Raw genomic sequence first — 26,716 nt, forward strand, 5'->3', positions numbered from 1 at the left:
GCAACCAGCTACTTTGAAGAGTCACATAATGAGTGAAATGACGTCCACCTGTGTTTAACCTACATGTCACATGATCCGTCAGTGTAATGACCTTTTCTGAAAGGCCCCAGTAGATGCAGCAGCACTAAGCAAGAGGCATCACACCATGAAGACCAAGGAGCTCCCCGGACAGCTCAGGGACGAGGTTGTTTGGAGGTACAAGTCAGGGTGGGGTTGTTAAAAAAAAAAAAACTTACCTGAATCTAAACATCTAAATTTTAATCTATACAGGAATATTCTTGATCTGAGACCTAGTCAAAGTCCAGGTCTTTGGTTGGAATTGAAGATCGCTGTTCACACACAAAGACCATCCACCATGAAGGAGCTGGTGGCATGTTTTAGCATGTTCTGTAAATTAGATGGTGGAAACTGTCACATTTTCTTATTGCAGGTTGTGAGGCGACAAAACGTAAAAAAAATACCAAGGGGTGTTCAATATTTTAGCAAAGCACTGTTGATCGTCTTGTTGTGTAATATAGACAAAGAGGATGTTTTTGAACAACTTATTATCCACAGCTCCAGGCTGGCTGCTTGGAAATCTTTAAATTATAAGAGGGTCCCCCGAACTAATCGCATCCATGCCACGCCACATTGATGCAGTAATTATGGGGACATTCTAAAACGCTTAACGTGAAAAAGCTTAATGTGAAAAAGCTTAACGTGGCTTAAGGTAGGAAAACAACGAGGAATCATCACCAAATTTCGCATGGCCATATCTTGTCATGAAGACTTAAGCCTGTCAAAAAAAATAAACCAAAATCCAACGATTATAGAAGATATCTCACATTAACGTTTTCTTCTTCATTGGCGCCTATGGCGAGAAAAAGGCTTAACGTGGTTAAATGTACCTAATCAACGATCAATGATCACCAAATTTCTCTTTCATATTGCTCCTAATAAGCACATAAAACTGACAAAATGTCAAACTCAAAGTCCAATTATTATGGAAGTTTAACGCTTAACGTTCTAAAACGTTAAGCGTTTTAGAACGTTAAGCGTTTTAGAACGTCCCGTAATTATGCAAAAGGAGGCTCAGCTAACTACTGAGTGCGTATAATGCACAGTACATGCACATGCTTTTTGGTAGATCCACATTCTTTGTTTTAAAAATCCTTTTTATTTGGAGATTTAATCCATAAAACCAAACATCTGTGTTTAATGACTCATTCTCATTCATTGAGGTGCATCCTGAATTTACACTTTTAATTTTGGAAAGAATCGCTAGATCCTCACGACAGTTTTTCCACTGAACATCTCTAACGACAAAACTGAGACCCAACTACAGGTGTGCAAAGCTGTCCGCAAATTCAGATTTTAAAAGGGCAGCGCCTCTTTAGGCGTGGATTAATCTCAGCTTCAAACTGTGTGGATTCCTCGTGTGCAAAAGTGGCGCTGCGTGCAGAGAGAGGCGGATGAAGCGTTCATGGCCGGTCCTCTTCTCTGCGCGGTGTGCCTTTAAACAGTGGGATGCCCAGGTGTCTGCAGGAGGCAGGTGGCTGCTGCTGTCCTTCCAGGTGTGTGTGTGTGTGTGTGTGTGTGTGTTCAGAGCTCGCAGCGCATTATTGTGCTAATTTACATTTTTATTTTTGGGAGGACGTGTCAGGTGGGCTCGAAGGTCCTGGCGGGTCAGCTGACACACCTCCACACCACTCAGGTCCTCCCCTGAAGCTGTTTTCCAACTTTTCACTTTATCTCCCTCTCACACGATTGACCCCTCTCTCTCTCTCTCTCTCTCTCCTTCTGTTTCCATCCCCCCCGTGTGCGTTACGCAATCGCTGCCGTGACCTATATAGTAAAGGCCACTCTGCAGTGGGTACGTGTACATGTGTTTTTTCATCCCCTCCCAACGGGTTTCCTGCGGAGGCCTGTGAACAGTTTAGGAAGATCTCATGTGTGCATGTCCCTCGCGGGGCTATCCAGTGGGTGTCTCGAGGTAAACAGTGACCCTGATGTGTCAGTTCCGCTTAAAGTGAATGAAGAGCTGGTGGACCACCGTGACGCACGCACACACACCAGGAGCCATCCTGAGGGCCCCTAACTGATCACTGGAACCCGCCGCAGAGTGACAGAGCTGACGTTCTTCCTCAGGGCGCATCTATAGGCTTCTATATTTCAGGGCTTTTGCGTGACCTTGTCATGAAACATGCAGGCTGTGCAGAGGTTTGTGTCTCTGCGCGTTTGGATGGCGCACGCGGGCTGAGTTAAGAGCCAGCTCGTCTTTTTGCAGCTTGTGTTTGTGCCCGTGTATTAGTCTCACAAAGGGATGGCTGGAAAGCAGCGTTACGATGCAGCCAGAGCGCAGCGGGGAGGCGCCAACCTTTTAGTGGAGCTGAAGGATAGCAGGGACGTCATGAGTCACCACTACGCATGTTCTGGGAGAAAGAAGCCGTATGCAACCATCTGAACGCTCCCATTGTTTTCAGAGATGCCACTTATGTAAAAGATGGATGCTTTGCACCTTGCTTTAAAACAATAGGTAGGAAAAAACGTAATATAACAATCAGTGTGAAATACCAGCATTGTAAAATAGAATAAAAGCATAGAGTACTGTAAGATATCTCCTTTTCACTTACCTTTCTTTAAGGATTTGATTCATAAATACAATAAATGAATACTTTCTGAAACTCTTTCAACATTTCTTTGGCAGCTTTGTCACCCATTTTCAGTGTAGTCCTCCAACCTGATCACAATACATACAACATCCTGCAAGGGTCTGAGAGCATACAGCTCCAAAACTACAGTAAGGGTTTAGCTAAAAGTTCTTAAACAAAAAAAAGCCATTTTGGTGTTTCCCCCCAAAATATTTCTCTTGATAATTTTGATCCATTTAGTTGCACAATGTGAAAAAGTATTTTTAATAAACTGCTTGTAAAAAGAGCAAAAACCACATTTTAAACGTTTGCTTAAATGTATGCTGTGTGTAGACACTCCTCCGGTTCATCCCTTAGGACAGCGCTGTCAACCTTCAGTCCTCTGAGACGTGTCCCTGGTCCAACGCATCGGGATCAAACAGCTGAATTACCTCCATAGGGATGGGAATATGACATCTGGGGTTTAGGAGCTCACCAACCAAAAATAAAAACACAAATCTAAATGAAAAAATAAAAAACCGGCACTGACCAGAACGCCACAGCACCCTCCGCAATTACTTGCACATCTGTTCCTTTATATGTGTTCTGGGAAACGATCTGTGATGTCTTATGTAATGTCGGATACAAAGTCCCACTGAGACATGAAGTGCTCTATTTATATGAATCTTCAGAGGGAATCATTCATGACGATGATAAATATCTAGTTTCAAGCATGGCTGATGGCGGCCAAAAAGGCAGTGACAAAGAACCGGAAGAAAGGAGGCAGGCCATCCAAGAGCCAATGGACTACAATAATGGAGGACATCTACTTAATGGAAAAACTAACACACCGGTTGACATCACAAGGAGTGGAGAAAAAAAAAATTATTAATATATATACGTACATACATACATTCAATCTATATGAATTGATTTATGTGACAGATTTGGTCCCCAGGCAAAAGTCTTGAATGGTTCCTATAGCAAAAGTAAACACTGAAAACTCAAAAAGCAGCAGAAAGAGAAAAGAAAAAAAGAAGTCATGAAGTTTCCGGAGCCACAGATCGAGATTAAACAAGCTATAAAGGCTAAACTAAAAAACACTTGAGTTACATTTAGTTTGTGGGAGGTGTTATGAGTCCCAAAAGCAGTCAGCAACGATTTTTATTTCAGCTGAGTCGCTTTTTTCCCCCCCAGAATTAACGGTTTATTTTTATCCACAAACTTTCTCTGTAAGATGAAGCAGCTGTAATAGACGAGGCATAAATGCAAAGAGCTTTCACATCCAGTGCAAATATGTGAATATCTTACATACGATGCAAACTATTTATAGGAGGTGTGGGTGGTGTAACAATTACTTCTTTTTTTTTGGTAAATAACTAAAACTCAAGGACTTTAAAAAAACAGCGCCTTAAACTATAAAAACATTTTTGTCACTTTTTGTTAAAGCTGTTTTTGGGCTAACATTTTAGTTGGAAATGGTGATCGTCAGACTGAACAGACCTGACAGTGGAGCTTCTAGTGTCTTCTGCTGTCAAAATAAATCCATCTTTAAACGAAGGGAAACCTACAGGTGGCGCCGAGGCCACGGCACGACGAGGGAGCGACAAAAACATCCTGGATCCTGGGATATTAAATAAGACACTGCGGTGCATTTTAATTCGTTTTGTGTGCTGAACAGGGTTTTAGACGTTTGCCACAAACAGTAAAAACACATAAACATCCCACGTTGATCAGAATGGACAAGAAAAAAAAAGACATTTGTTAAATTAAGTGTAATACAATTGTGATCTACACCTTCAGAAATACTGCCGGTTAATGAGAAAAGTCTCATCAATGCAACACAGGCAATAGGAAGAACCAGGAGAGACGAACGAGACAGCTGACACAGAAACTAAACAACTTCTGGCTTAAATAAGTATGTTTTAGAAATAAAAATTAAGGTGCTCTAAAGTTATCCGTCTTAGAATAATATCAACAAATCAGGTACTTCTTTACTTTTCTTACGGTTTACCCAATGTTGCTAAAAACTGTTGTTTCTGCTTTTATTTTTAAGGACAGACATACCTTAGCAACCCTGAAGCTACTATGCTACAAACGATCAGTTTCAGCAGAAGAGGACAACTTCGATCAAGCTGTTGCACAGATTTCCAGCAGGGAAGCAGACGGCGGTCCGTCGGCGGACATGTTTGAGTCCCGGTGCCGGGAGAAATCCGATCGCAAACCTCCTCTGGTCTCCAGCTTTCCTTTACAGGCCACTGCTCAGCTCTCTGCTGCATAATTAAATAGCTGATTTCTAAAGCAATCATATTTAAAGTGATTTTTTTAAAAAAACTGATTCAGCTACAAAAGATTTAACTTTTAGTAAAAAAACAAAAACAAAAGAAAAGTTTAAGCACTCAGTTTTGGTGCCAAAAATAACTTTGAGCCTATAAGACTTCCTGGAACAAATCCACTGGAGGAATAAAGTCTGTGCGTTTCTGCAGTGTCTTTTTTTTTTTACTCCAGTAAATAATGCAACCTGCTGCACGACAGGCTGGAGAAGACTTTGTGGTTTTGTGGTCCTTTTATAATGCCAACACTCCATCCATCCATGCATCCATCCATGCATCCATCCAGTAAAATGCATCTGTGAGTGGACAGCGGTGCAGGATGGGATTCTCTCAGGGTCCTGCTGTTGATTTACAGGTTATTTACTTATTTCTGGTCCTGTCGGGTGGAGCTGCAAGTTCACATTTAAAAACGACGAGTCCGTGCTCTCTGAGCGTTTATCGCTCCGCTCCAGACGATCGGCGGACGCGGACGTTGGTGGAATATTCAGGTGTCGTCCGATGAGCTCCTCCGTCCTACCTTTGAACAACAAACATCCATCATGTCAGAGACTGAACATCGCATTTGCTCTCCAGCTCATCCTGTCACAAACATCAGCAAAGGTTAGTTTATGCATGCAGCCCGCTGCCCCGCAGCAAAATCGCTTTCACTGTATTTTACAAAGTCTCTCGGGAGGTCATGCTTGAAATTCTCCGTCCACACCCACTGACGTCTCGCAGCCATGGCAACCAGATATGAGGCTGCTCATGAGAGGTGGACTCAATACGCTGCGGTCAAGAGGACAGATAAACAGAGACGCAGCAGGACAGATCCATCAACCAGGCGGTTTAAACTGAGGGACGGGCCTCTCATTCTGGCACACTTCATCCTAATTCACATTACATACATTTTGACTTGTATTTTTAGACTTATTTAAGATAACTGGGATGAGAGGGAACACCGGCTTTGTTTAGACTGCCCCATGCGGAGTTCACCTTTTTCTAAATTGGGATGTATTTACTGGCTTTCTTAATTTCGTCACCATTTGAACCCAAACTTATTACTTTCTAACAGTGTTGTAGTACTCGAGTCCGAGTCATTAGCTAAATTTAGAGACTCGTGACTTGACTTGGACTTGAGCACTGATGACTCGAACTTGGACTCGGACTCCTACATTCAGATCATTCTGACTCGGAAATTGAGAAAAAGACTCAACTTTTTTTTTTTATATCCATAGGCTATAATTTTAATATGTCATTAGAATATCATTTGGTGTATGATTTTAATATCTAAATTATTAGTGCAATGTGGTGGAGTGTGGATTTTTTTTTAGTTTAAAAACATATAGGCTATGCTTACTTTAGTGCGGAACTTGGACTCGACTTGATCAATAAGGACTCAACTTGGATCAATAGTGACTCGACTCAGATTTTTTTTTAATGACTTGGACTTGACTCGGACTTGAACACTGGAGACTCGAACCTGGACTCGGACTCGAGGCATAGTGACTTGACTACAACACTGCTTTCTAATAACCTTGTTCAAGTAAAAGCTTGATACTCAGTAACTGTTATTTCTGAAATTCTCCCCCTTTAAGCTGAATTTTAAATAAAACATTAAATAAAAATGTTCTTAAAGCACTCTTAGTGTCGACCAAAACAAAAACCTTTAACCATTGAAAAAATGTAAAGTCAATTAAAAAGCTTAATCATTCATTGCCTATTCTTAAAAACTTTTCTATATGTTGCAAACATACACCTCAACATTGTTTTATTGGGTTTTATAGAGTGATACTACACAAGTTGCCTTTTTTAATTAATTATCTGAGAAGTGGAGGACGCATTTGTATTCTGCTCTCTAATGAAATCCAGCACAACCACTTCCATCCAATAGACACCTGAGTAGTAAAGCGAGTCCACCTGGTGGTAATTTACTCTCAGTATAAACCCAGTTGCACGATGACGAGAACATTTAGTGAACAAATAGCATCATGAAGACCAATGAACTCCAGGAGAAAGTTCTGGTCCAGTTTAAAATCAATCCAAAGTCTAAAAATGGAAGCAGCCAAGATGCCCAATCGACTCTGGAGGAGCTGCAGACGTCCACAGCTCAGGTGTGAGAATCTATTGACAGGAAAACTATCAGTTGCTACTCTGTTAGAACATAAGAAATCCTGTTTAAAGGTTGCCAAGAGCATGACGGAGGGGGACAAAAACATTAAATGCACCGTCTCCATGGTGAAACATGGTGGTTGCAGCATGACGCTTAAAGATATGCTTCGTTTGTCAGTTTTCACAGGGATGTTACTCAAAGTGAACCTGGAAGAAAAACCTGTGAGAGGCTGCAAAAGACTTTAGACCGTGGCAGCGGTTCACTTTCCAACAGGACAGACCCTAAACAGCGTAGAGGGGTTTACATCATAACCTGTCCATTAGTTAGAACAGCCCATACTAGCCGACTGAGCTCAGATTATTTCACAATGCAGAAATGCAAAATAGTTTTCTGTCTAGACGTGCAAAGCTGCTGGAGACATAAAATATTCACAGCTCTTCCTGCAGCAACAGGTTCCTCTGCAAAGTAATTACTCAGGTGGGAGTGAATACAAACATTAGCCGCATTTTTCTTCTCCGGTTTTTTGTATTTTCAAAATATGTTTATTTTTTCCTTCCATTTCTAAATAATGATACATTTTGTGTTTGTCTATTACATAAAATCCCAGCTACATACATTAAGGTTTGTGGTTGCAACGTCACAAAAGTTCAGGGGTAGGAATATTTTTGAAAGGCACAGCATGCCGTATCCTACATGCCAATTAAAACACATCCAGTAGAATAACTCTTTCTTGCAGTTACCCTCAAATAGAAGAAAACTCCAGTTTTCTTTCAGTATATTTAGCGCCTAACAGTGGAGCTGGCGGGGGGGCTGTGTTACAGTTGATAAAGCTCGTGTACTTTAGGAAGCACATAGTGCAGATGGTGTGAACCTAAAACTCAGTCCCTGTGTAATCTGTAGATTTTCACAGTGCGTGGGAAAGTTACCTTGCTGTTGCCATCGCTGTGAGCGTTATCGCACATCTCTAAAGAGCTGAAACATAAACAGGAGGTTTTTTTTTAAAAAAAGAAGAAAAGAAAAACTAAAGCAAATAAAACAACCAAAAACTGGACCAGTAGGAGAGAAGAGAGAAGAAGGTTACAGCTTCAAACAGAAAACAGACGTATCAGAGTTTCCATCATAGACACTGGCGGATGCAGGTCGGTGCAGCGTCGTTGCTCAGATTGAAAGCTCGACACTTTCTCAGCGAACCTTCCTCCCGCACTGATCCGCCAGCTGGTACTCCTGGACCACTCCTTGCACGCCCGTAAAAAAACTCATTCACTCCACACGCCCGGACAGGGCAAAAAAAAAAAAAACAACAACAACAATGGGAAACACCTGGAAGGGAAGGACAAACAGCACCGCCACCTTGGACGTGCGATTTTCTTTTGTTGTTAGTGGAAGTTCCAGCAGTGGTGAACTGGCAGCCAACTAATGAGCAGAGGGAGACGGCCAAACACAGCGGGAGGAGACGGCAGCAGCTTCACATGGTTTGTCGCAGCAGAGCGGGACGGGTTTGGAGCTGAAAAGTTTCGCGGAGAGTCGAGAAAAGCAGATGGGAAGGCTGACGGCCGTGGAGCAGGTCTGCTTTAATGCCGGCGTGCTTAAAACCGAGCCAAGCAAACCCTCTGTCAGACATTACGTATTCTCCTCCACAGTCTGTCCCGCAGACGTGAAATAATTTAAAATGTGCGATTTGTTTCTCTGGGCAGAACTTTGGCAGGCCTGCTCCTTCTCTAGGTCCGTTTCCTCGACTTTCCGTGAAACAGGTCCGCAGCGTGAAGGTGCTGCTGTGTCCTCCTCGTGTCGTCTGAGTTCTTAAACGTTTCAAGGCCCAGCACACAAATTAGTCTTTGAATTGGGCTATTAAAACACACCCAGATATGTTTGACACACTGCAAAAACAGATCTAAAAATAGCTAAAATGTTCCTAAAAACTAGTGTTTCTGTCCTAGATTTGAGCAGGTAACAAGATTATCTGCCAATGGAATGAGTATTTTGACCCCTAAAATAAGATAATTAGATATTCTGCTCTTGAAATAAGAAGTTGGAGATGAATTGTTCCTATTTTAAGAGCAAAAATCTAATTCCACTGGCAGATAATAATATCTACCTGCTCAAATCAAGGAAAATACCCTAATTTTAAGAAAGTTTTACTTATTTTTAGTTCCATTTTTGCAGTGCAGTAAAATGGATGTTTGTTTAAATCCCACAGTTAAAGAACCCAGATCCTGTCTTGAACACATCTAGATCACGATCAAATCACAAAGCAGAGAACATTCATCCTGCACAGGTATGACCCTCACCTCTGTTTCTCCCTTTAAGCTAAAGGATTAGAAGGGAGAGAGGAAATAAAACGCATTCGTGCTCCACTTTTTTAAGCAGAAATCAGTCCTCCAGGGGACATTACAGTCCGACTACATCAGCGCTGAGGGTCACAGCCACCTGTTCAGCATGAATATCTCTGATTAGTCGACGGCTCCGAGTCGAGCCGCCCGGTAACGTCCAAGATTAGTCCCAGTGATTGGCAGTTTTGACTCACAGCAAGCGCGTCTTGGCTGAAAGCTGCTACGCTGTTCCGCATCTCATTCTCACTGCCACGCAACGGGATCAGTGACACGTTACCGTGACGCGTGTCCGGCAGCGCGCGGCGGCTCACCCGGTTCTGCTGGAGTCCGTCCTGCGGCCACAGGTCGCCGTCGTACTGGAAGGGGGAGGACAGACGGAGAGCATCAAAGATGAGGTTAGACTCTTGTTTTGTCTCTTGTTTATACCGAACCGCCTCGACAGTGGGAGACCTTAAAGCACAATCATGAGGCGGGTTGTTTTTCAGCTATCCCTGCTGAGACCACACAGCTAGCCAGAAAATAGAAACAGGAAGAGATTCAGAAATGTTGAAGATATTACGACACATCGGCATCATGGGTAAATGTACCGAACCCCTGCACATTTGTTTACCCCTGTTGCAAAGATGTGTAAAACTTCGGTAAAATACAAATTTTCACATTTAGTCAGTGGGGATTAAAATCTACATTAAGATGTAGTTTTTTAATACAAAATAACAGGAGGCGTAATGTGTGGCACCTTTGCTGTGAATACTTTGTCCAACTCTTTCTCTCAGTAAACTTCTCCTGTGGCCTTTCGGGGTAGACAGAGACAATGATCTTTTCCAATGGGGCTTTTAATGACTTTGGTCCAAAATGCTAAACACATGAGCAATGTTTTAAAATGTGACGGTAATTAAAAAAAAATGCTGGCATTAGTGGTTTTTCCAGGGCGTTTTCACTCAGTGCATCCATAGCAGTTCAATAGAGAATGATGCCAATAGTGTAAGGAATACTCTTTTCCATTAATTACATTTTTTATTGTCCTTTGGTTGAAATCCATGTGCTTTTTGAGAGTTTTTTATATATAAAAAAAGTCTATTTAAAAAATGTATTAATTTCATGTATTTAAAATGTTGAATATTTTCTTTATATTAAAACCTGAAAACAAACAAACTGTCGTTCCGTGATTTAAAAATAAAACCACATTTCCTTTTAGTAAACACTGTAAAAGCTAATTTCTTTCATGTAGCTCTCGTGGCTCTAAACCAATTTTGCTCAGTTGGACGGAGTGCAGCAAAGGTTCGTAGGGCTCTACAGGTTGCTGACCTCCGCTAAAAGTCACCCAGGGATCTGGAGAGATGTCTGTGTTCATTTGGCCTGATAAATGTCTATCTTTATTTCACAGAAAGACGCAACAAGGACCTGTTTTCAGCTTCTGGCAAAGTCCTGTTATGTCAATTCAATTGACTCTGTCCACATGGTGCCAGTTATGAACAAATGACATCAGCAGATATCTGCTGCCATGGCTTAGGGATGGGAAAGACAGAAGCAGCCTTTTAAAGCGTTGAACGTGTCATGTACTTTTACAAGGTTCCCAGTCTGAGTAAAACAAGCTCACAACATCACAGATCTTCCCCCGTACTTAACAGCACTATTTAGGTGACTCTTTAGTCTAAGGCTCTGGCAGAGTTTAGCAAATTCCAAATGTTTACATTTAAGACGGCAGGAAAGAAAAGGCTTTTTCCCCCTGGCAGGTCCCCTGGACACCTGGTATGCATTAAAAAAAAAGAAACTAATTGATGTTTTGAGGACTTTGTGACCCCCAGGTTCCCTCTCAACGCTTCAGCTCTCCAACAATGAGCTGTGGAGATATGCTGCTCGCTGTGTGTAGCCAGCCGATAAAAATGGCTCCTCATTCAGCCTTGTTGGTCACGGCCTATTTATATCCCTATATTAATGAAATATGTCTAGATACTGTGGTCAACGCTAAAAAGCATCAGCTAAAAAAACGCTTCAGTTACGTTGGCATTTTAGGAATAATTACAAGTAAAAACACCAGTAACTGTAGTAAAATAACATGATTTATTTTTTTACCCAACTAAATAAATGTACACTTATCATTTCTAAACTTGGCACTATGAGTGTGTTTTTAGACACCTTTAGCAGGGGTGTCATTGAATGTTGCAGCGGCTGCAGGAGCGATGTGTGCATATTTTGGTTGTGAGAGAGAACCCACCTGAATACTAAGAAATGTAGCGTACCACTCCCTCATTTCCGACTGGGTTTCACAGCAGAGATACCTGCAAAAAAAAAAAAAAAAAAGGAGAGCGATAAGGTGAGCCAGACAGCGGAGTGGAACATATAAAAAAAAAATCAGGAGGCAGAGATTGTGTTCGTGTGTGTTTGTGCGAGGGAGGCAGATAAGTCCTGGGAGACTGAGGAAAATTTTTAGAAAAGGAAACAAAAGAGTTAGTCAAAGATATTAACTGATTTTGTCATGCCTGCTCCTGTAGCGGCTGCCGGTGACGTCAATGGAGCAAAAACAGATAACTAATTTGCAAGGGAAAGCTTAGGGGGGAAAAAAACCTGATTATTACTATTTATCTCTGCCTCTTTGCATGCGAGCAAAGTGTTGGTTTTAGAAATCATCGCGTGTGTTTACGCGTGTTTGATGCTCCTCTCCGGCTGGAGTCCAACATCCCTCTGAGTCATCGAATGGCGTGGTGGTGATGAATAAACAGCTTTATTTACACGGATATTACCGTTATCAGCAGAAATCTGAACTAAAATAATTATTCCTGAGCGCTCTCCGGCGAGGTGCAAGAGCGATACAAAGAGACGAAACCCAAACAGCGTGCAGCGCTCTACACGTACCACACACAAACACCTCGCACACGGACCTCCTCGCCGCGCCTTGTTGCCATCATTAGGCCTAATGGAGCTCATTAGTGCTTGTTACTGCGAATCATAAGAGGAGCAAGCATTCCTGCAGTTTATATCTGCTAAAACTGTTTTTTTACTTGTCGGTGGCTTACGGTTTACTGCCAGCCGCTCGACATCGTCAGCTGTAAACAACTGACAGCTAAATGACGGCTACGGCACACGCATTCTGCACGAGTAAGCTGGAAAAAATGGAGCAATCGAAGGATAAACTTGAGGAATTGTGAAAAAATCTGAGACAAATATGCAGCATTAGTATTTGTTTGCAACTCTCTCCCTATGGTCCTTCCACTTTTCCCTCCCCGCCTCTGTGTTTTCCTCTCAGGTGTGCTTCTGGATGGAAGAGACGTGACACTGGAGCGTAACAAAAGGATAATACGGCCCACAGCGAGACGGGAACAGGGCTCCCATTACATCTGTGAAGACGTTTACTGCTGTTGACAACGCAGGCCTCGGTGTGTGACGAGCGCACCGACATTAAAGCGCGCAGATCCCGGGGGTCTGTGCAGAGGCATACACATCAGGCATTAACGCTGGAGAAGCAACAGGGGAGAGAGAGAAAAAAAAAGTTTCCAATGTCTCCAACGTGCACATCCGATTCCATTTTAGGCGCAATTTAAATATTTACTCGTTTGTCTTGATTTGACATATGTCTGTTGGGATATTTAGTGAAACACAGTTACTTGTGTTTCTCCTCATCATCCTTTCCAAATTCAGCCGTCTGGCTCTACGCTATGGTCTTCATACCAAAAACGCTGCCATAAATATGTTTTAATGTGTTGTATTGATAGACTATTATACCCTTAAAGCCTCCTGCACTCACCAGGACCTTCAGGACTGCACGATCTTAGCTAGATTGTGTTAGATTAGGAGGAAACCTCATTAAAAGGTGAACGTAGTCATAATGCTACTGTGTGCTCTCATCCACGGAGGAGTTTCCCTGCTTCTTTCCAGTCCATCCTGGAATAACACCTCAGATATCACATCTGCATTAGGATGCTCCTTCTTCTCAGCAACGAGGGGTTTCCGCAACTCCACCAACGGTTGCAGTGTTAGTGTAAAGGAGGAAACACCATCAGTGTGTTTTTTCCCCCATCTTATTATAAGAAACATGTCATTTAGAGGGTTTTAGTACAGAACGTCTCACACTGTCAGACAGGAAATATGTACATAAGACCCTAATGGTTTATGCATGTGGCACTGAGACTTCTATAAAGCTGTATTATACACCCAGAGAGCTAAAGCTAACCTGACCCTAGCCAGACGGATGTCGTTCCGCCTAGCTTCACTAACATACATCTGGGACCTCTCCATAGGAATTGCCTTTATTGAAGGCTGGGCCTTATCAAAAATCCTTGCATATGATTGGATAAGCCACTTGTCTGTCATCTTTATGAACGTGCTATTTCAACCACTCACACCGAAGCTAACCCGTGACGCTGTGAGACCGACGCAGGAAAAAAAAGAATTTTTTTTTTTTTTTTAACGTGTTTGCGGCTCTAGAGGCACGCGTTTTATTGACAGTGAGCTGACAGGAAGAGGGGGGAAGACAGGCGGCAAAGCGCTGCGGGTCGGAGTCGATTCCGGGCCGACCGCGTTGAGGACTAAAGGCCTCCTAATATGGTTCGTGCTAACCGCTAACCGCTCTGGGGCGCGTCCGCGTCTGCAGCGGACACGCAGACGCGGACGCGCCCCGTAACACAAAACTTGCCAAATCCGGTCAGGAGAAGGGCGAAAACATCGTTTCCACCAACAAAAGCCTTCAGAGGCGTTCTCTGATGTTCTTTTAATGAAACAATATTAGGTAGATTGGACAACACGGAAGAAATAGCAGCACAAACGTTAACGCTTGCTTCCTCCATGCGAGCCGCTATTGCTATCAAAACAGTCTCACGTCACGGTGGCTTCTCCACTACGTCACATCTATGAAACTCCAGCCCTGCGTCCTGATTGGCCAGACCATAAAATTGGTTGGAGAAATCACTTTCAATGGGCGATGTCCCAGATGGATGTGACTGGAGCTAGGCGGAGCAGCATACGTCTGGCATGAGTCAGGTTAAGCTAAAGCTGCTTGATAAATACAATGTCAGGGCTTCCCTTTAACAAACACATGTTGCATTTGGGCAGCAAAGGTTGATAAAACGTTGTCTCTGAGAACTGGCAGGCCTTTTTTTTGGCCGTTACGAGTAATTGATAGGATTTCATTGCTGCTCCTAGACCCCGATATACTGCAACCAGGAAAATCAACCACCACAATCTGCACAAAACTTCCAAATAGGGGAGAAAAAGTCTAGAATAATCGGTCTAACACACAATCACTTGTAATATGGAGAATACTGCCTTTAAGAAAAACCAAGACCCTGCAGAGAACATCAGTGTTCTGGCTGATTTTAATGTGCAGCCTCAATCCAGTGCAAAGGGGGACAAATACACACGTTGCACTGATGCACAAACACCTAGAGAGGAACAGGGATGTGAAGAGACCCGGGGCCGAGCTCAGCCATGGTTATAGGTATACCGGCGCGTTTCCCCCCTCTAGGTGGAGCCGACCTTTCATACGCCTCCCTCTCCAAACTCTCATGCAGGGATCTGACCTGCTTTCTGCGAGTAAAGAAAAGCCTGCAGCTTCTTCTGATGTTTGTCATGTTTACATGCATATCATGAATATGATCGAGTTACCACTAAAGCAGAAAATACCACAGCGTTCTAAATATAAAAGAAAGCGCATACATCAGCACGACCGAGCCTGAACCAAAGACGGCAAGTTCCTGCGGAGAACATGTTAAACTCTTATTGGCGCTAGTTTTTGGTGCCTTCTGACTAAATGAAGTTCCCATATTTATCTTTATTTTGGGAACAGAATTAGTAGCTATGGTCAGAAGCTGTTAGATTAATTAAGTTGTTGCAAATCTCTTCATTTTCACAGTAAAATAGAAATGTTGAATGCACATTATTGGAGGGACTAACAGAAACTGTATAAAACTCCTACGTCAGCCTTAATTTCTTCATATTTAGCTTTAAAGGGCCAGACTTTATCTAACATTTGACAGTCTTGGCTCCTGTTCCTTGACCTTCCATGGGGTCAACAGAAAGAGCTTCTGAATGATGTCCTGATTTCGGACACACTTATTGTCATTACGCAACAGAAAGGCACATGGAGGATGCTAGTCAAAGGCCTACAGCCTTCTGAAAAAGGACTACAAAACAAATGTAGTGAAGAGCTGAGTCCCTCTGGATATATTTGTTAATTTCCGTGTAGTTGTCTGTGCTTATACGTCACATCACGCAGATGATTGTGAGATTGCTTATGGCTTCTTAGCGCCAGTGAGGGACATTGCAAGCTCCCTATGCTAAAGGGGCAATGATAGGAAGCATACTGGCTCCTTTTCCTACTTTCTTCCTTACTGACTGCATTATTTGGACAGCACTTATGGCGAATGCTGACACACTTCCGCTTTGGCTAAAAACTACCAATAAAACCTTTTCGGACACAGCCATCATGCTTTTCAGTTCTTCCTTTCCACACTGAAATCATTCAGTTGTGATCTTTATAAAGTGGAACTGCACTTCGGTCTGAATTCTTCGTTAATTTACCGCCACGTTTCCCCTTTTGTCCCTGTTCTAAGGTGGATCTGAGAGCACCTTGTTTTGGTGCCGTCTCTTAAATCCAAAGGAAGCGCTTCACACCCGGCCCCTCCAGGTGGCAGAGCGTTACACTCCACCTCGTTCCGCCATTGCAGTATGCTGGGGGGACGGCGTAACCAGCAGCTGAACATTTTCACGTATCCACTTCCAGCTTCGGCATCCTTTTACTTTGGACTTCAATATCTCTCAGAGAAATCAAAATGAAGGATTTGCATAACTGGTTAGCCGGAAGACCACAACCTTGTTTAGCTGCTAAACAGCAAATACTGTGATGTAATTGTTTTAAAAAAGAAACATAATAGAAAACAGATAACTGAACGGCATGAAAAACATGACCCAAGCAGATTATAAAGATACCTACGCAGCACATGGACAGACGACATTCAACTTTTCTACCCGCCTACAGACTTCAAGTACACAGCAAAATGAATTTAAAGGATAAAAAGCAGGTTTTACATCATATATTCCCTTTTAAAAGGGGACAACTTTTGATACCAGGTTCTTACCCGGAGGGCACTTATGTAGGAGGTGTGTGTGATGTGTTGTTTTGTGACATCATGATCTGATCAGTTGCTACAGTTCAAGAAGAAGCTAACAAATCCAAGAGAAAAACTGTGAAGAATCGATCTGAGCTGAGGTAACTCTGAGCTAGCTGCTGTGCAACATGCTGCAAATCTTGGATCACTTATTGACAGTAACTCACCACTGGTGCCTCTCTGGCTTCTCTTGTTTCTTGCTCTCATACACAACCGTCAGACCCCAACTACACACAGAGGGAGACAGATGAGACAGATGAGACCATGTTCAGATGTTACTCCTGGGCTTAGTCTGCCCTCTAGTGGCGGCTAAGAATGTCTACAAGCTTTACTGGGCTAGCCAAAGAAGGAATTATGAACAATAATTTAAAAAAAATTGGTTCAACCAATAAAAATTATAATTAGTAGCAGTAGTAGAATTCATTACTTCAGACCTGACTAATCTTTAACCTTTATCATTTCAGTATGGGGAAATTAGCTACATTAAGAAATAACTGTTTTTGTTTTGCTTTCTGAAACCACCTGTTGGCAATGCCGGCAGTAAAACTGAATGCTGAGCGGGTACCAAAAGAAGGTCGTACAGTGTTCTCCTAACACATTCTCACTAGACACAGGGATCCTTGTCCATCCCTCTCATCACAATCTCTATGGCAGTAAACTGCATGTTTTAGATGTTTCCCTGGTCAAGCACAACTTAATGTGTTTTGGTGGAACAATTATAAAACATGCATGAGAAAAAAGCCTCGTGCTTTAGATCCTCCACAGTAAAGGACTTTTCTTCTGCGCTGCTCCCTTCTCAGGTTTTCTGGAAGATCTCAGTTTGGGGACTGAGAGTGTCACAAAATAGGGTTGATTTTTTGTCTGGTGAAGTATGTCTGTGTAGACATAGTCTTATGTTTTGGATCGTTATCCTTTTAAATGAACTAATGATGTAACATTTTAAATTTTTTTTTTGGCAAAGACAACCCCATTTTTATTCAGAAAGTCCTTCAAATGCAAAAGGTTCATGATGCTTTGCTATATAACATCATTTCAGAGGCCTTTGGAAGAGAAACATGGCCCCAGCATCAAAGATCCTCCAGTGTACTTAACAGAGAATCCAGCGCGTTCCACATGTTAATCATTTGTTTTATGCAAAACAAACCTGAAAAATGTGTTATCAATAGCTCCCCCTTACTCTAGTTTCAGTGCTGCAGCAGTGTCGTACTATTACTTTAGAAATATCAAAACTATTCAGTTTTTTTCAGTTTAAAATAGTATATCAAAAGTATCCAGAAGGCATTGGGAATATGAAAATTTAATGTATAGCAGGGATAAACTTGCTTCAGAACATGTTTGTCCTCAATGATTCATAATTTAAGATCCCTCTCCTTTCCCCACAACATTAAAGCTTTTTTTCTACATGAGCACACATTTTATTTTTTTAGTTCCTGATCCTAATTCTGCTCACCATGTAGGAGGACGGGGCTTTTTCTTGATTCCCAAGTAAATCTTCAAGTTTTTCACCGGCCATTCCCGATCTGAACGGTGACTCTGTCGGATAAAAGCAAAAAAAAAAAAAAAAACAGCTTGTTAGCCTGTGAAGGAATGAATGTGCCGAGTGAAATGATCCATTTAAAGATAAAGTTAGTTCATATCTTGGGCGTGGACTGCAACTCTTACTCTAACATCCTTGTACATTCTGAGAGAAGTGACGTTGAGAATGAAAAACCGGTCGTGGAAACTTCCAGTGGGCAGCCCCAAACCCAGGATGCTTCGCTCTTCTCTGAACTTCATCATCCCGTGCTTGGAGACGTCCAGTTTAGTGGCTGAGGGGAAGAGGCGATGATTTCTGACCATGCACGAGTAACAGTTGGGAGATTTACGGCGAGACGTTTTGTTTGTTTTTGTGTGTTTACCAAGGTAGATCCTCATGGTCTCCATAGCAGGATGTTTCTTGATGAGCAGATGGGAATCGTTGCCAGCAGAGTGAATGATGGGTAAGACCCGCTCCTGGTAATGCAGCGGACGTTCTGAGAAAGCAGATGTCAAAAGAAAATGTAAGGCCAAATTATCACAGTGAATGATGTAAGAAATTCTTTCACTGTGACAGCAACGAGATGAGGAACAGGAAGGATGAGATTTAAAAACGGGTTTTCTGACCCGTGCAGGGATATGTGTCAAATCAGAGTAGGTTTTACTGGCATTTGGTAGGCCATCAACAGGCTTCCTGGCAGAGGCCCAGGCAGCCCTACATACCAGTCAAAACAAAAAATCCCCACAGTCACGCTGCTTGAAAAGGCTCTCTCTTTCTAAAGGCTTTGTTTCTCAAGCTGAGAGGAAGCGTACTTTACAGACTTTTTGTCGTTGTTGTTTTTCTGTGGGTCCTTTCATCCGTCACTGCTTGCGTTTAAGGCGCATACATTCTTGCAGGTTTTCAAACTAAAAACGTCACTTGGCTAGAAATGGTTTCTGGTTGACAAAAACTAGCATTAACGGAACAATAAGTAATAATGACACCTAGTGGTACAACACACGCACAATGCCTTTCACGAAGACGCACCATTTACGCAACGGTCCGCTGTTGCTGTGAAACTCCACTGAATTTTTACTTCCACAGGATATGTATGTAATATTGTATCTTGTTCCATTTCTGGTCTGCTTCTCTTACTGGCTTCCATGTTTGCAGGCTGCTGCTCTTTTGCAAAGATAAAACACCAAATGCTGCGCTCTGTTTTGGGAACCCTCATATGATTGGCTTAGGAACCAGGAAGTAAACACGAGTTACACTCTGAACTGAAGTAGTTCTGTACTGTACCTCTAGGTTTGAAAGGAGATAAACTTGACTAAATCATTGTTGATGGAGAGGATCGATTGTTTATAGGGAATGTTGATTCCATCCCAGGTGACAAGTGACAATGATTTTGGTTGATTTTACGGTAAATATCTTTCTTATGTCTCCTTTAACCTGAACCCGTTGAAGCTTTGAACGTTGTATCGATGCTGTAAAATCTTAACTTTGTTATGATGTTTTGATTATAGTTTTAATCCATCTTTTATTTCACCTGCAATGATAATGGTGTTATTGTATTTTAGCTTGCAACAGTCAGATCCTTATCTTATGTGGCTCCAATAAAAACTACTGTTTTACAGACTTGGTGCCAGCGTCATGAGAGGCTGCTGAGGCGGCCGCCTGCTTCAAATAAACAATGCTGCCCCCTAAAGGAATAAATAAATATGCACTTTCATTATTAAATGATTATTCTAGAGCAGGGGTGTAAAACTCATTTCTATATGGGGCCACTTTCGCGTCATGAAGTCATTAAAAGGGCCGGTTGCACGTGTATAGACGATACTTTTCATTACATAATTTCATTCCAGTTCACATAGAAGTCTAAAAAATGCACAGTAACATAAAAGTAGCAACCTTAGGCCCAGTTTATACAGTTTACCTGCAAAAAAAGTTGATTTTCAGGTGAGTTACACTTACAGGAGGCACAGTTTTAGCCACTTTATACACTTTAAAAGGATATATGCCTCTACTTTATGACATGATATGCCCTTTTTTTTTGGCTCTTGAGGGCCGGATAATTTACCTTGACAGGCCGGATTCGGCCCGCGGGCCTTGAGTTTGACACCTGTGTTCTAGAGTATTCAACACTGTTCAGCATGGACGTGTCATTTTAACTGCATTTCTTTGTCTTGCGAAGTGCTTTAAAAGGCTGATCATGGTCCACATCAAACTGGTGCTTATCCACCTGCTATGGTGGATAAGCACCAGTTTGCCAACAGAACCAAAAGGTCACCAGGAGGAACCGTACACCGATGTCAGGCTGCTCTTCCTGGACCTCAGCTTAGCCTTTAACACGGCCGTTTTGTTTCAGCTGAAGTCATCATTTGTTCCACCTGCTCCCCTTTCTCTTCACCCCTCACAATTATCTCACCCATTTCCTCCTTGTCGCAGACCTCCCAGCAGCTCCAGTAATCCCTGTCTTTGACTGGAATGTTGCGCCGGTCCAAAACCTCGCACGCCAGCTCCGCTGCCGTCATTGAACCTGGAACCTGAGAGAAGAGCAGAACAGGAAACCCAGGTTCCCAGCATAATCAGCACAGCAAAGAGCAGAATGCTCATCCATATAGTTATTGCAGTAAAAAGAACAAAGTGGGCAGATAAACCACAGAGTTGTTGAAGTCCAGTTTACCTTTACGTGCTGCTCTGCTGCGGGGTTCACCTCTTCCAGAAAGACGGTGCAGATGAAGTGGCCGTCGTGTTCCGTTCTTTGATGTGACTAAAACAGAGAAGTGTGCAGAAATCGTCAGACAGACAGCAACAGCGTGCAAAGACATTAGCTTTATAAGCACATAGCGCACAGGACGTATAAACGCTGCCAACGTGTGAAGCAAATGATGCAATCAAGATGTGATCAAAGTGAATCTAGCTTTAGTTTAATAGCTTAATATAACATGGTGCATTAACCGTTTAGGAATCACAGACATTATTTATAAAGCCCCCTTAATAACATGCTTAAAGCAAAAAGAGAGTTACAAAATGCAACACTTGGAATAATCTGCTAATCTTCATTCGTCTAAAGCGGCATAAAACCATAAGGAAGCAGGTCACGATTAAACTTTAAACTTCAGATTCATCAGCTGCAGTTATGCCTGAGCTTGTGGAAATAGCTGAGCAAACACCGTGACGCCCACGCACATGTAATGGGTCACGTGAGATCTAACGTCTGTGATGCAGACCTTTTTCCTGGAGAAAAACAGTAAAACAGTAAGCACTGGAAACAAACATGAGTGGAGCCTCACAGGAAACTTGATGCCGAATTTTTCACGCATTTGAATGATGGCCTTGATCTCCTCCAGCTGCTTGTTCAGCTGCTGCTCGTCCACCTGCAAAACCCACACAAACACATCAATTCAGTCGCGAACGCACAAGCGGATCAATCGGCATCTTAAAAACATTATGATATCGGCATTTTGGAAAGCTTAACATCTTTATCTGACATCCAAACCTAAACCAACCAAGAACCTGTAGCAGGTCTTGAAAACTTGGATACTGGAAAGAAGGGGAAAAAGCTGAGTCTCTGGTTTTTCAGAGTCACCTCAAATATGAGTGTGTAGTGCTGTATGAGGTCCTCTACGGCCCGGCCGGCCGTGTAGTCCTTCCCATCGGTTTGGAACAGCGTGGGACCGAACACTATGGCCAGGTTGTGGAGGTTCATCTGGTTTAGTTCAGAGAAACGCTGCACGCTGGAACACAAACAAGTGGAAATAAGACACAGGCCGCCCCCCCCCCCCCCCCCCCCCCGCCCCCCGTCGGCTCCCGTTTACCCCGTCTCTCACCAGTAGAGGTGGTTGATGAGGGCTTGTAGTGTAGCCTTGTTGACGCGAGGGAGCCTGTCCAACAGGACCTTGTACTTGGAGATTTTCTCGTCTTCATCCTGAACGGCTGGAGAACGTGACAGGTGGGGGGAAGGTACGGAGAGAAGGGGAAGGATAAAAAAAAAACATGGCCTGTCAGACATGTTAGCTGAGGTTGAGCACATTTAGAAAAAGCGTTTATAGAGAGAACATTCCAGGTCTACGCAGAAAGGCCTCAGCAGAGCAAACGGCATTTCTACCACGTCTTGAATTGCTCGTGTGGCCTAATGATATCCCCACTCAGGTACGAGGCCGTGTCCCACTTACCGGCGGCGCTGAGCCAGTTGCCTGCATCCTCCGACGTAAACAGCCCCTCCTTTAACTCCCTGAAGAAGCGCTTGAGAGTGTTGGAGACGTCGTCCACTTGGTGCTCCCCCTCCTTCAGGCGAAGGCTGCGAGCGTCTTGGCGGAACCTGTCGCACAAGGCCGCCACGCGGGAGTTCACGCCGCTTTTCCGGTAGATTCCCTCCGACGTCAAACCTGGAAGGAAAAAAAAAACAAAAAAACTCGTTAGCACCAACGTGGAGATTAAAGAATATTAGCCTGGCATGCACAACATATGAGTACATGTTCCTCTGACGGTCGGTTTTATGTTTAAGTCACACATGAGAGACCAAAACCTGCGAGCAAACACAGCAAATAAGACAAGGAGGCACAGAAGGCATCCATTTGTCTTTGAAGGATGCAAAAACCTTGAGAGGAAATTAAACGGAAACAGCAAACTTCAGCTGTTTTTTTTTTATTTTTATCTAGTCAGTCTGAAAATCTCTGCTCCACCCCCTGAATAACATCTGAACATAAAGCCTCCACATGTGCATCCCTGAGCTTATAGTTCCCAAAAGAGCAGTAACTTAAATATGTGACGGCTGACATGATGGTAATCATGGCCAAGATGGCGGTTCGGAGGGAGTGGGTCTAAAAAAAAAACCCTGGGTTAGACCAACTCTTTCTGGGAAATTCCTGATTTAATTAGCAAGTTTGGAAATAAAAATAAACTTTTCACATTTTTAATGTCCATTCTTTATACTTATCCAGACCTGGATAATATTGAGATCAAATGCCATGCTTCCAAACTTTAAGGGGTAAAAATGGTTGAGCACAGATTAAGAAAAGTCCATTTATCTGTCAGAACTGCATAAAACTGTAACATCCAACCAGAATATGAACGCATCGAAGCTCAGTAGGTTTAACTATTGATCAAATTAGTATATCTAAAAGCAAATTTCTGTAAACGAAGCCTCAATCATTATTGATCAATAAGCACCGTATTACCTTATTGTCTGAACTCTAAAAAAAATTAAAATGTAACCCTTGTTCATTGCCTGTTTGTCAGTTTTTTGCCTTCTTTATGTAAAATGTAAATCGGATTAACCAAAGAGAAGTTTCGCTGCGGTGACAATTAAATATTCTGATTAAAAATAGTTTATTCTTAGTCAGCTGGATGTTATTTTCCAAGCTAAGAAAATTGACAAAAAATAAAAATAAAAAAATAAAAATCAATGTGAAAAACATGTGCAACTACTAGATCTACAACAAAGCACCGCTAAATTTAAAAATACATTCCAGTCCTCGTGCTTGGTCTTTGGTTTAGTAAAAGCAGCTGACATCAAATGTCTCTTTCCACCAAATCTGTGTTTAACTGTGTGGAAACAAATTCCCGTGCGGCATGAAGGAGCATGGCTTTATTCCCTTTCATATAACCAGAAACAGAGCGTGTGTGTGTGTGTGTGGGAAAACGGGAACAAACACACGGCACTCCATCACGTTTGTAATGGATTCGGTGGTTCGGCACATGAATGAGGAAACGGGATCCGCTTTCTCTTGTCGAGGGGGGGGTTACAGATGAGAGATAAAGTGGCGAACACAAAACACAAGGAAAGAAAAGTTTAGAGGGGGGGACAGGCTGAAATGGAGGTGGAACAGAGCTTCTTTGTTGTCGTGTGCTCCGTTGATCTCTCCCACAGCCTGAACCTTTGTCACAGTCACATGGCTGGACAGACACAGGTGGGGCTCTGACTGCACTGTGGAGCGGGACGACAGGACGTTCGTGTAGACCGGGAATAAACCTGAGAGAATATGGCGCCTTGCATTGGGATTTTACGTGACAGACCAACACAATGTAGCTCATATTAGTGAAGCGCAGGGGAAAGTCACCTGGGCTTTTTAAGGCTTGGTATAAACAACAGTTTGGAAAGTATGACGCGTGTTTGCATTCAAACCCGTTTACTCTGCGACCCCTAAATAAAAATCCCTTGTGACTAATTTCCTCCGGAAATCAATTAAGGAAATTAATAGAAGCAATCAAGAAAACTAGATGGCTGCAGCTCATCCAGAATTAAGATACACCTTAGGCAAAAGTTTGTTACAAGTTAATCGTCGCATCAGTTCAACAAGCATACAGCCAGAGTTATAATGGGTATGAATATTACCATCTCCAGATGTGCAAAGCATTTGCATAAATAAAACATTTTGAAAGCTGTGCATTGTTTTTATTTCACTTCACATCTATGTACTATTTTACGTCTATAACTAAAACCCCAGTAAAATACATAAAAATGTGTGGCTGCGATGTGACAAAATGTAAAAAGGATCACTAAGAGAGGGACTAGCGTTTATACTAAAGTTTACTTCTGACATTGTTAAGAGTGTCAATATTGTGTTTTCCAAACATAAACTTTCAGATTGATATTTCTGTGACAGCTTTTAGATAAATTGTTAACAGTATAAAACCAAAAGTTCATGAAAAAATGATGGCAGAAACTGACAAAACATACCACATGTATGTATAAGTACCAGAGACCAGTTCTTAAAAAGAAAAGTTTAAAGGTCTAAGCAGAAGTTTTCCACCACCAACGCCTTTTTTTCCCCCTGAACAACAGCTAACAAAATATACTTTGAAGATGAGTACCAGTGTTTTTATCAGGGATGGGCTGATGTGAGATCCTCACAGAAAAAATACATTATGTCCACGGTATGATTATATTTAGTTTATAAAACTTCTTTGCAGCACTGCTTTACTCTATTCTTCACACAGCTGGAAAAATCTGACTCCCCTCTTAAGGACCACAGAAATGACTTGAGTGGAAATTTTTGCAGCTTTGAAACCCTGATACCACTAACAGCCCCCCCCCTCACTTTGCTGTCATTGCTAGGTCAAAATCCCCCCAAAAAAGCCAGCTTGAAGTTTTCAAAAATGACATTTTTGGAGCAGCTTATTCTTGGAAATCTGAATTTCTAGGGGAACAAATATGTGAAAGGATAATATTTATCTATACTCTAATTGTTTACCAAATTTTAAAAGCTCTTAATGCGTCTTACCGCACTGCGTTATGTAGTCGATGCAGCTGAGTACTATAACGGGGATGTCGGTGTCTGTGAGCTGCTGCTGGCTCAGCGTGTCTCCTCCGCTCCCTGCAGCAGCCTGGATGGCTCCACACCAGCCGGAGAAGTCCAGCTTCCTTTCTCCCTCGATATACAGCGTCCTTAACGAAGACAGGGAAGAAGAAAACAGCAGTGTGTAAACAGAAACACACTTGTTTCTCTATCGAACGCATGTTGTGCGCTATAAGCTCCTGAAGTTGTTTACGGTATCTTACAGAATGTATTTTCAGTTTCCAAACATCGTAACAGATCTTTGTTTTCATAAAGCAAAACGTCACTTAAAGGCTATAAACTACTAAATGACTTAAAGGTTAGTACTAGAACCAGGAACTGACCCCATCACTTGACCTCACCTGCCTTTCTCCACAAGAACTAACACCTCACTGTCCTGTTGAATTGCTGCAAGTGAAAGAGAAAGAGTTGGTGTTAAACACGAGTTTGTCGGCAGCCTTGTTCTGCACACCTTCAGTCTGCGTTTAGGAAAGAAGGGCCTTCAGTGGGTTTGTCTTCTCACGTCTCACTTACAGAGTTCGTTGAGTTTACGCAGGTGGATCTCCTCTCCCTTGCTGTTCTCCAGGTAGACGTGAAGAGTGGAGCCGATCAGAGCGAACCAGCCGACCTTGGACTTCTGTAAATTCAGGCCGTCTTTGCACCTCAGCCGTCCAATCCGCTCAAAGCTGAGTCTCAGCAAAGGCTCTGCTGTGGCTGGGATAAAGCTCTGCAGACAGCAAAGTTGAAGAATTAGCAAGAAGCGACAACAACAAAGCGCCTCTTCTTTTCACACCTTATTCTATTTAAAAAAACACAACACACTTTACATGTTATCGGTGCTAGAAATACACAGCGAGCATGGTGGCCGCTCGTAAAGCGGACCGTCACGGCTGAACTTCTCAGCATTGTTTCGGCTCTGCCTGATTTAGTCTGACGCATCCAATTTTCCGGCAGTAACTCGATTCATATTGCATCACTTTGCTGGTTGGATTTCAGCATGAAACATTTACTGGCTTTCAGCAGCTAACAGCAGGAAGTCAGAGTAAAAGGGCTTTATTTCACACCGTCAGGATAAAACAACAACAGCTGAAAACTGAGAAGGAAAAGAAAGCATGAAATAAACATCTTTTTTTTTCTACAGTCTTTTTTATGTCTTTATAAATCTTCTATTTAAAGCTGTGATGTTTCAGGTGAATTCATGGGGGGTTGGGAGGGGGGGGGGGCACAGACTGGAGGTGTTTGTTGATGCTGCAGAGACGTTACCTTGGCGATACACTTGACCCACTCTTTATGGCTGTCTGGATCGTCGGTGCCGAACAGATAAATGCGCTCGGACTCCGAGTAGAGCTCAAAGGTAAAGTCAAACCTGGAAGTTACAAAGAGATAACAGAGGAGCATGGGTGCAGGCTTCCTACACAGTTTTCATTTTAAATTTATATGCTTTCCAGACTCACATTTCAGATTTTTGTACAGAACA

General features: G+C 42.6%; 1 protein-coding gene across 5 annotated transcripts in view; it reads right to left on the bottom strand.

Annotated features, from left to right (window-relative positions):
- Positions 1 to 4,239: 4,239 nt before the first annotated feature.
- The window catches only part of LOC105923403 (arf-GAP with Rho-GAP domain, ANK repeat and PH domain-containing protein 1), an 80,126-nt gene continuing 57,649 nt past the window's right edge, over positions 4,240 to 26,716 (bottom strand). For 2 of the 5 annotated variants that reach the window (XM_036149562.1, XM_036149566.1), the window contains 17 exons: positions 26,503 to 26,605; positions 25,774 to 25,966; positions 25,602 to 25,647; positions 25,186 to 25,349; positions 22,135 to 22,347; positions 21,790 to 21,895; positions 21,549 to 21,696; positions 21,253 to 21,336; positions 20,643 to 20,729; positions 20,385 to 20,502; positions 18,360 to 18,473; positions 18,124 to 18,269; positions 17,912 to 17,994; positions 16,629 to 16,688; positions 11,577 to 11,640; positions 9,556 to 9,717; positions 4,240 to 5,459 (listed from right to left, as the gene is read on the bottom strand). In XM_036149562.1, coding sequence (XP_036005455.1) covers positions 5,427 to 5,459; positions 9,556 to 9,717; positions 11,577 to 11,640; positions 16,629 to 16,688; positions 17,912 to 17,994; positions 18,124 to 18,269; positions 18,360 to 18,473; positions 20,385 to 20,502; positions 20,643 to 20,729; positions 21,253 to 21,336; positions 21,549 to 21,696; positions 21,790 to 21,895; positions 22,135 to 22,347; positions 25,186 to 25,349; positions 25,602 to 25,647; positions 25,774 to 25,966; positions 26,503 to 26,605 — 1,924 coding nt within the window. In that variant the 3' untranslated portion in view covers positions 4,240 to 5,426. Of the gene's footprint in view, positions 5,460 to 7,957; positions 8,004 to 9,555; positions 9,718 to 11,576; positions 11,641 to 16,628; positions 16,689 to 17,911; positions 17,995 to 18,123; positions 18,270 to 18,359; positions 18,474 to 20,384; positions 20,503 to 20,642; positions 20,730 to 21,252; positions 21,337 to 21,548; positions 21,697 to 21,789; positions 21,896 to 22,134; positions 22,348 to 25,185; positions 25,350 to 25,601; positions 25,648 to 25,773; positions 25,967 to 26,502; positions 26,606 to 26,716 lie in introns of all 5 variants that reach the window. The other 3 variants (XM_036149565.1, XM_036149564.1, XM_036149563.1) reach the window with 3 other exon arrangements.

The sequence above is a fragment of the Fundulus heteroclitus genome, chromosome 18 (genome assembly GCF_011125445.2).
Source record: "Fundulus heteroclitus isolate FHET01 chromosome 18, MU-UCD_Fhet_4.1, whole genome shotgun sequence".
NCBI classification, from domain to species: domain Eukaryota; kingdom Metazoa; phylum Chordata; class Actinopteri; order Cyprinodontiformes; family Fundulidae; genus Fundulus; species Fundulus heteroclitus.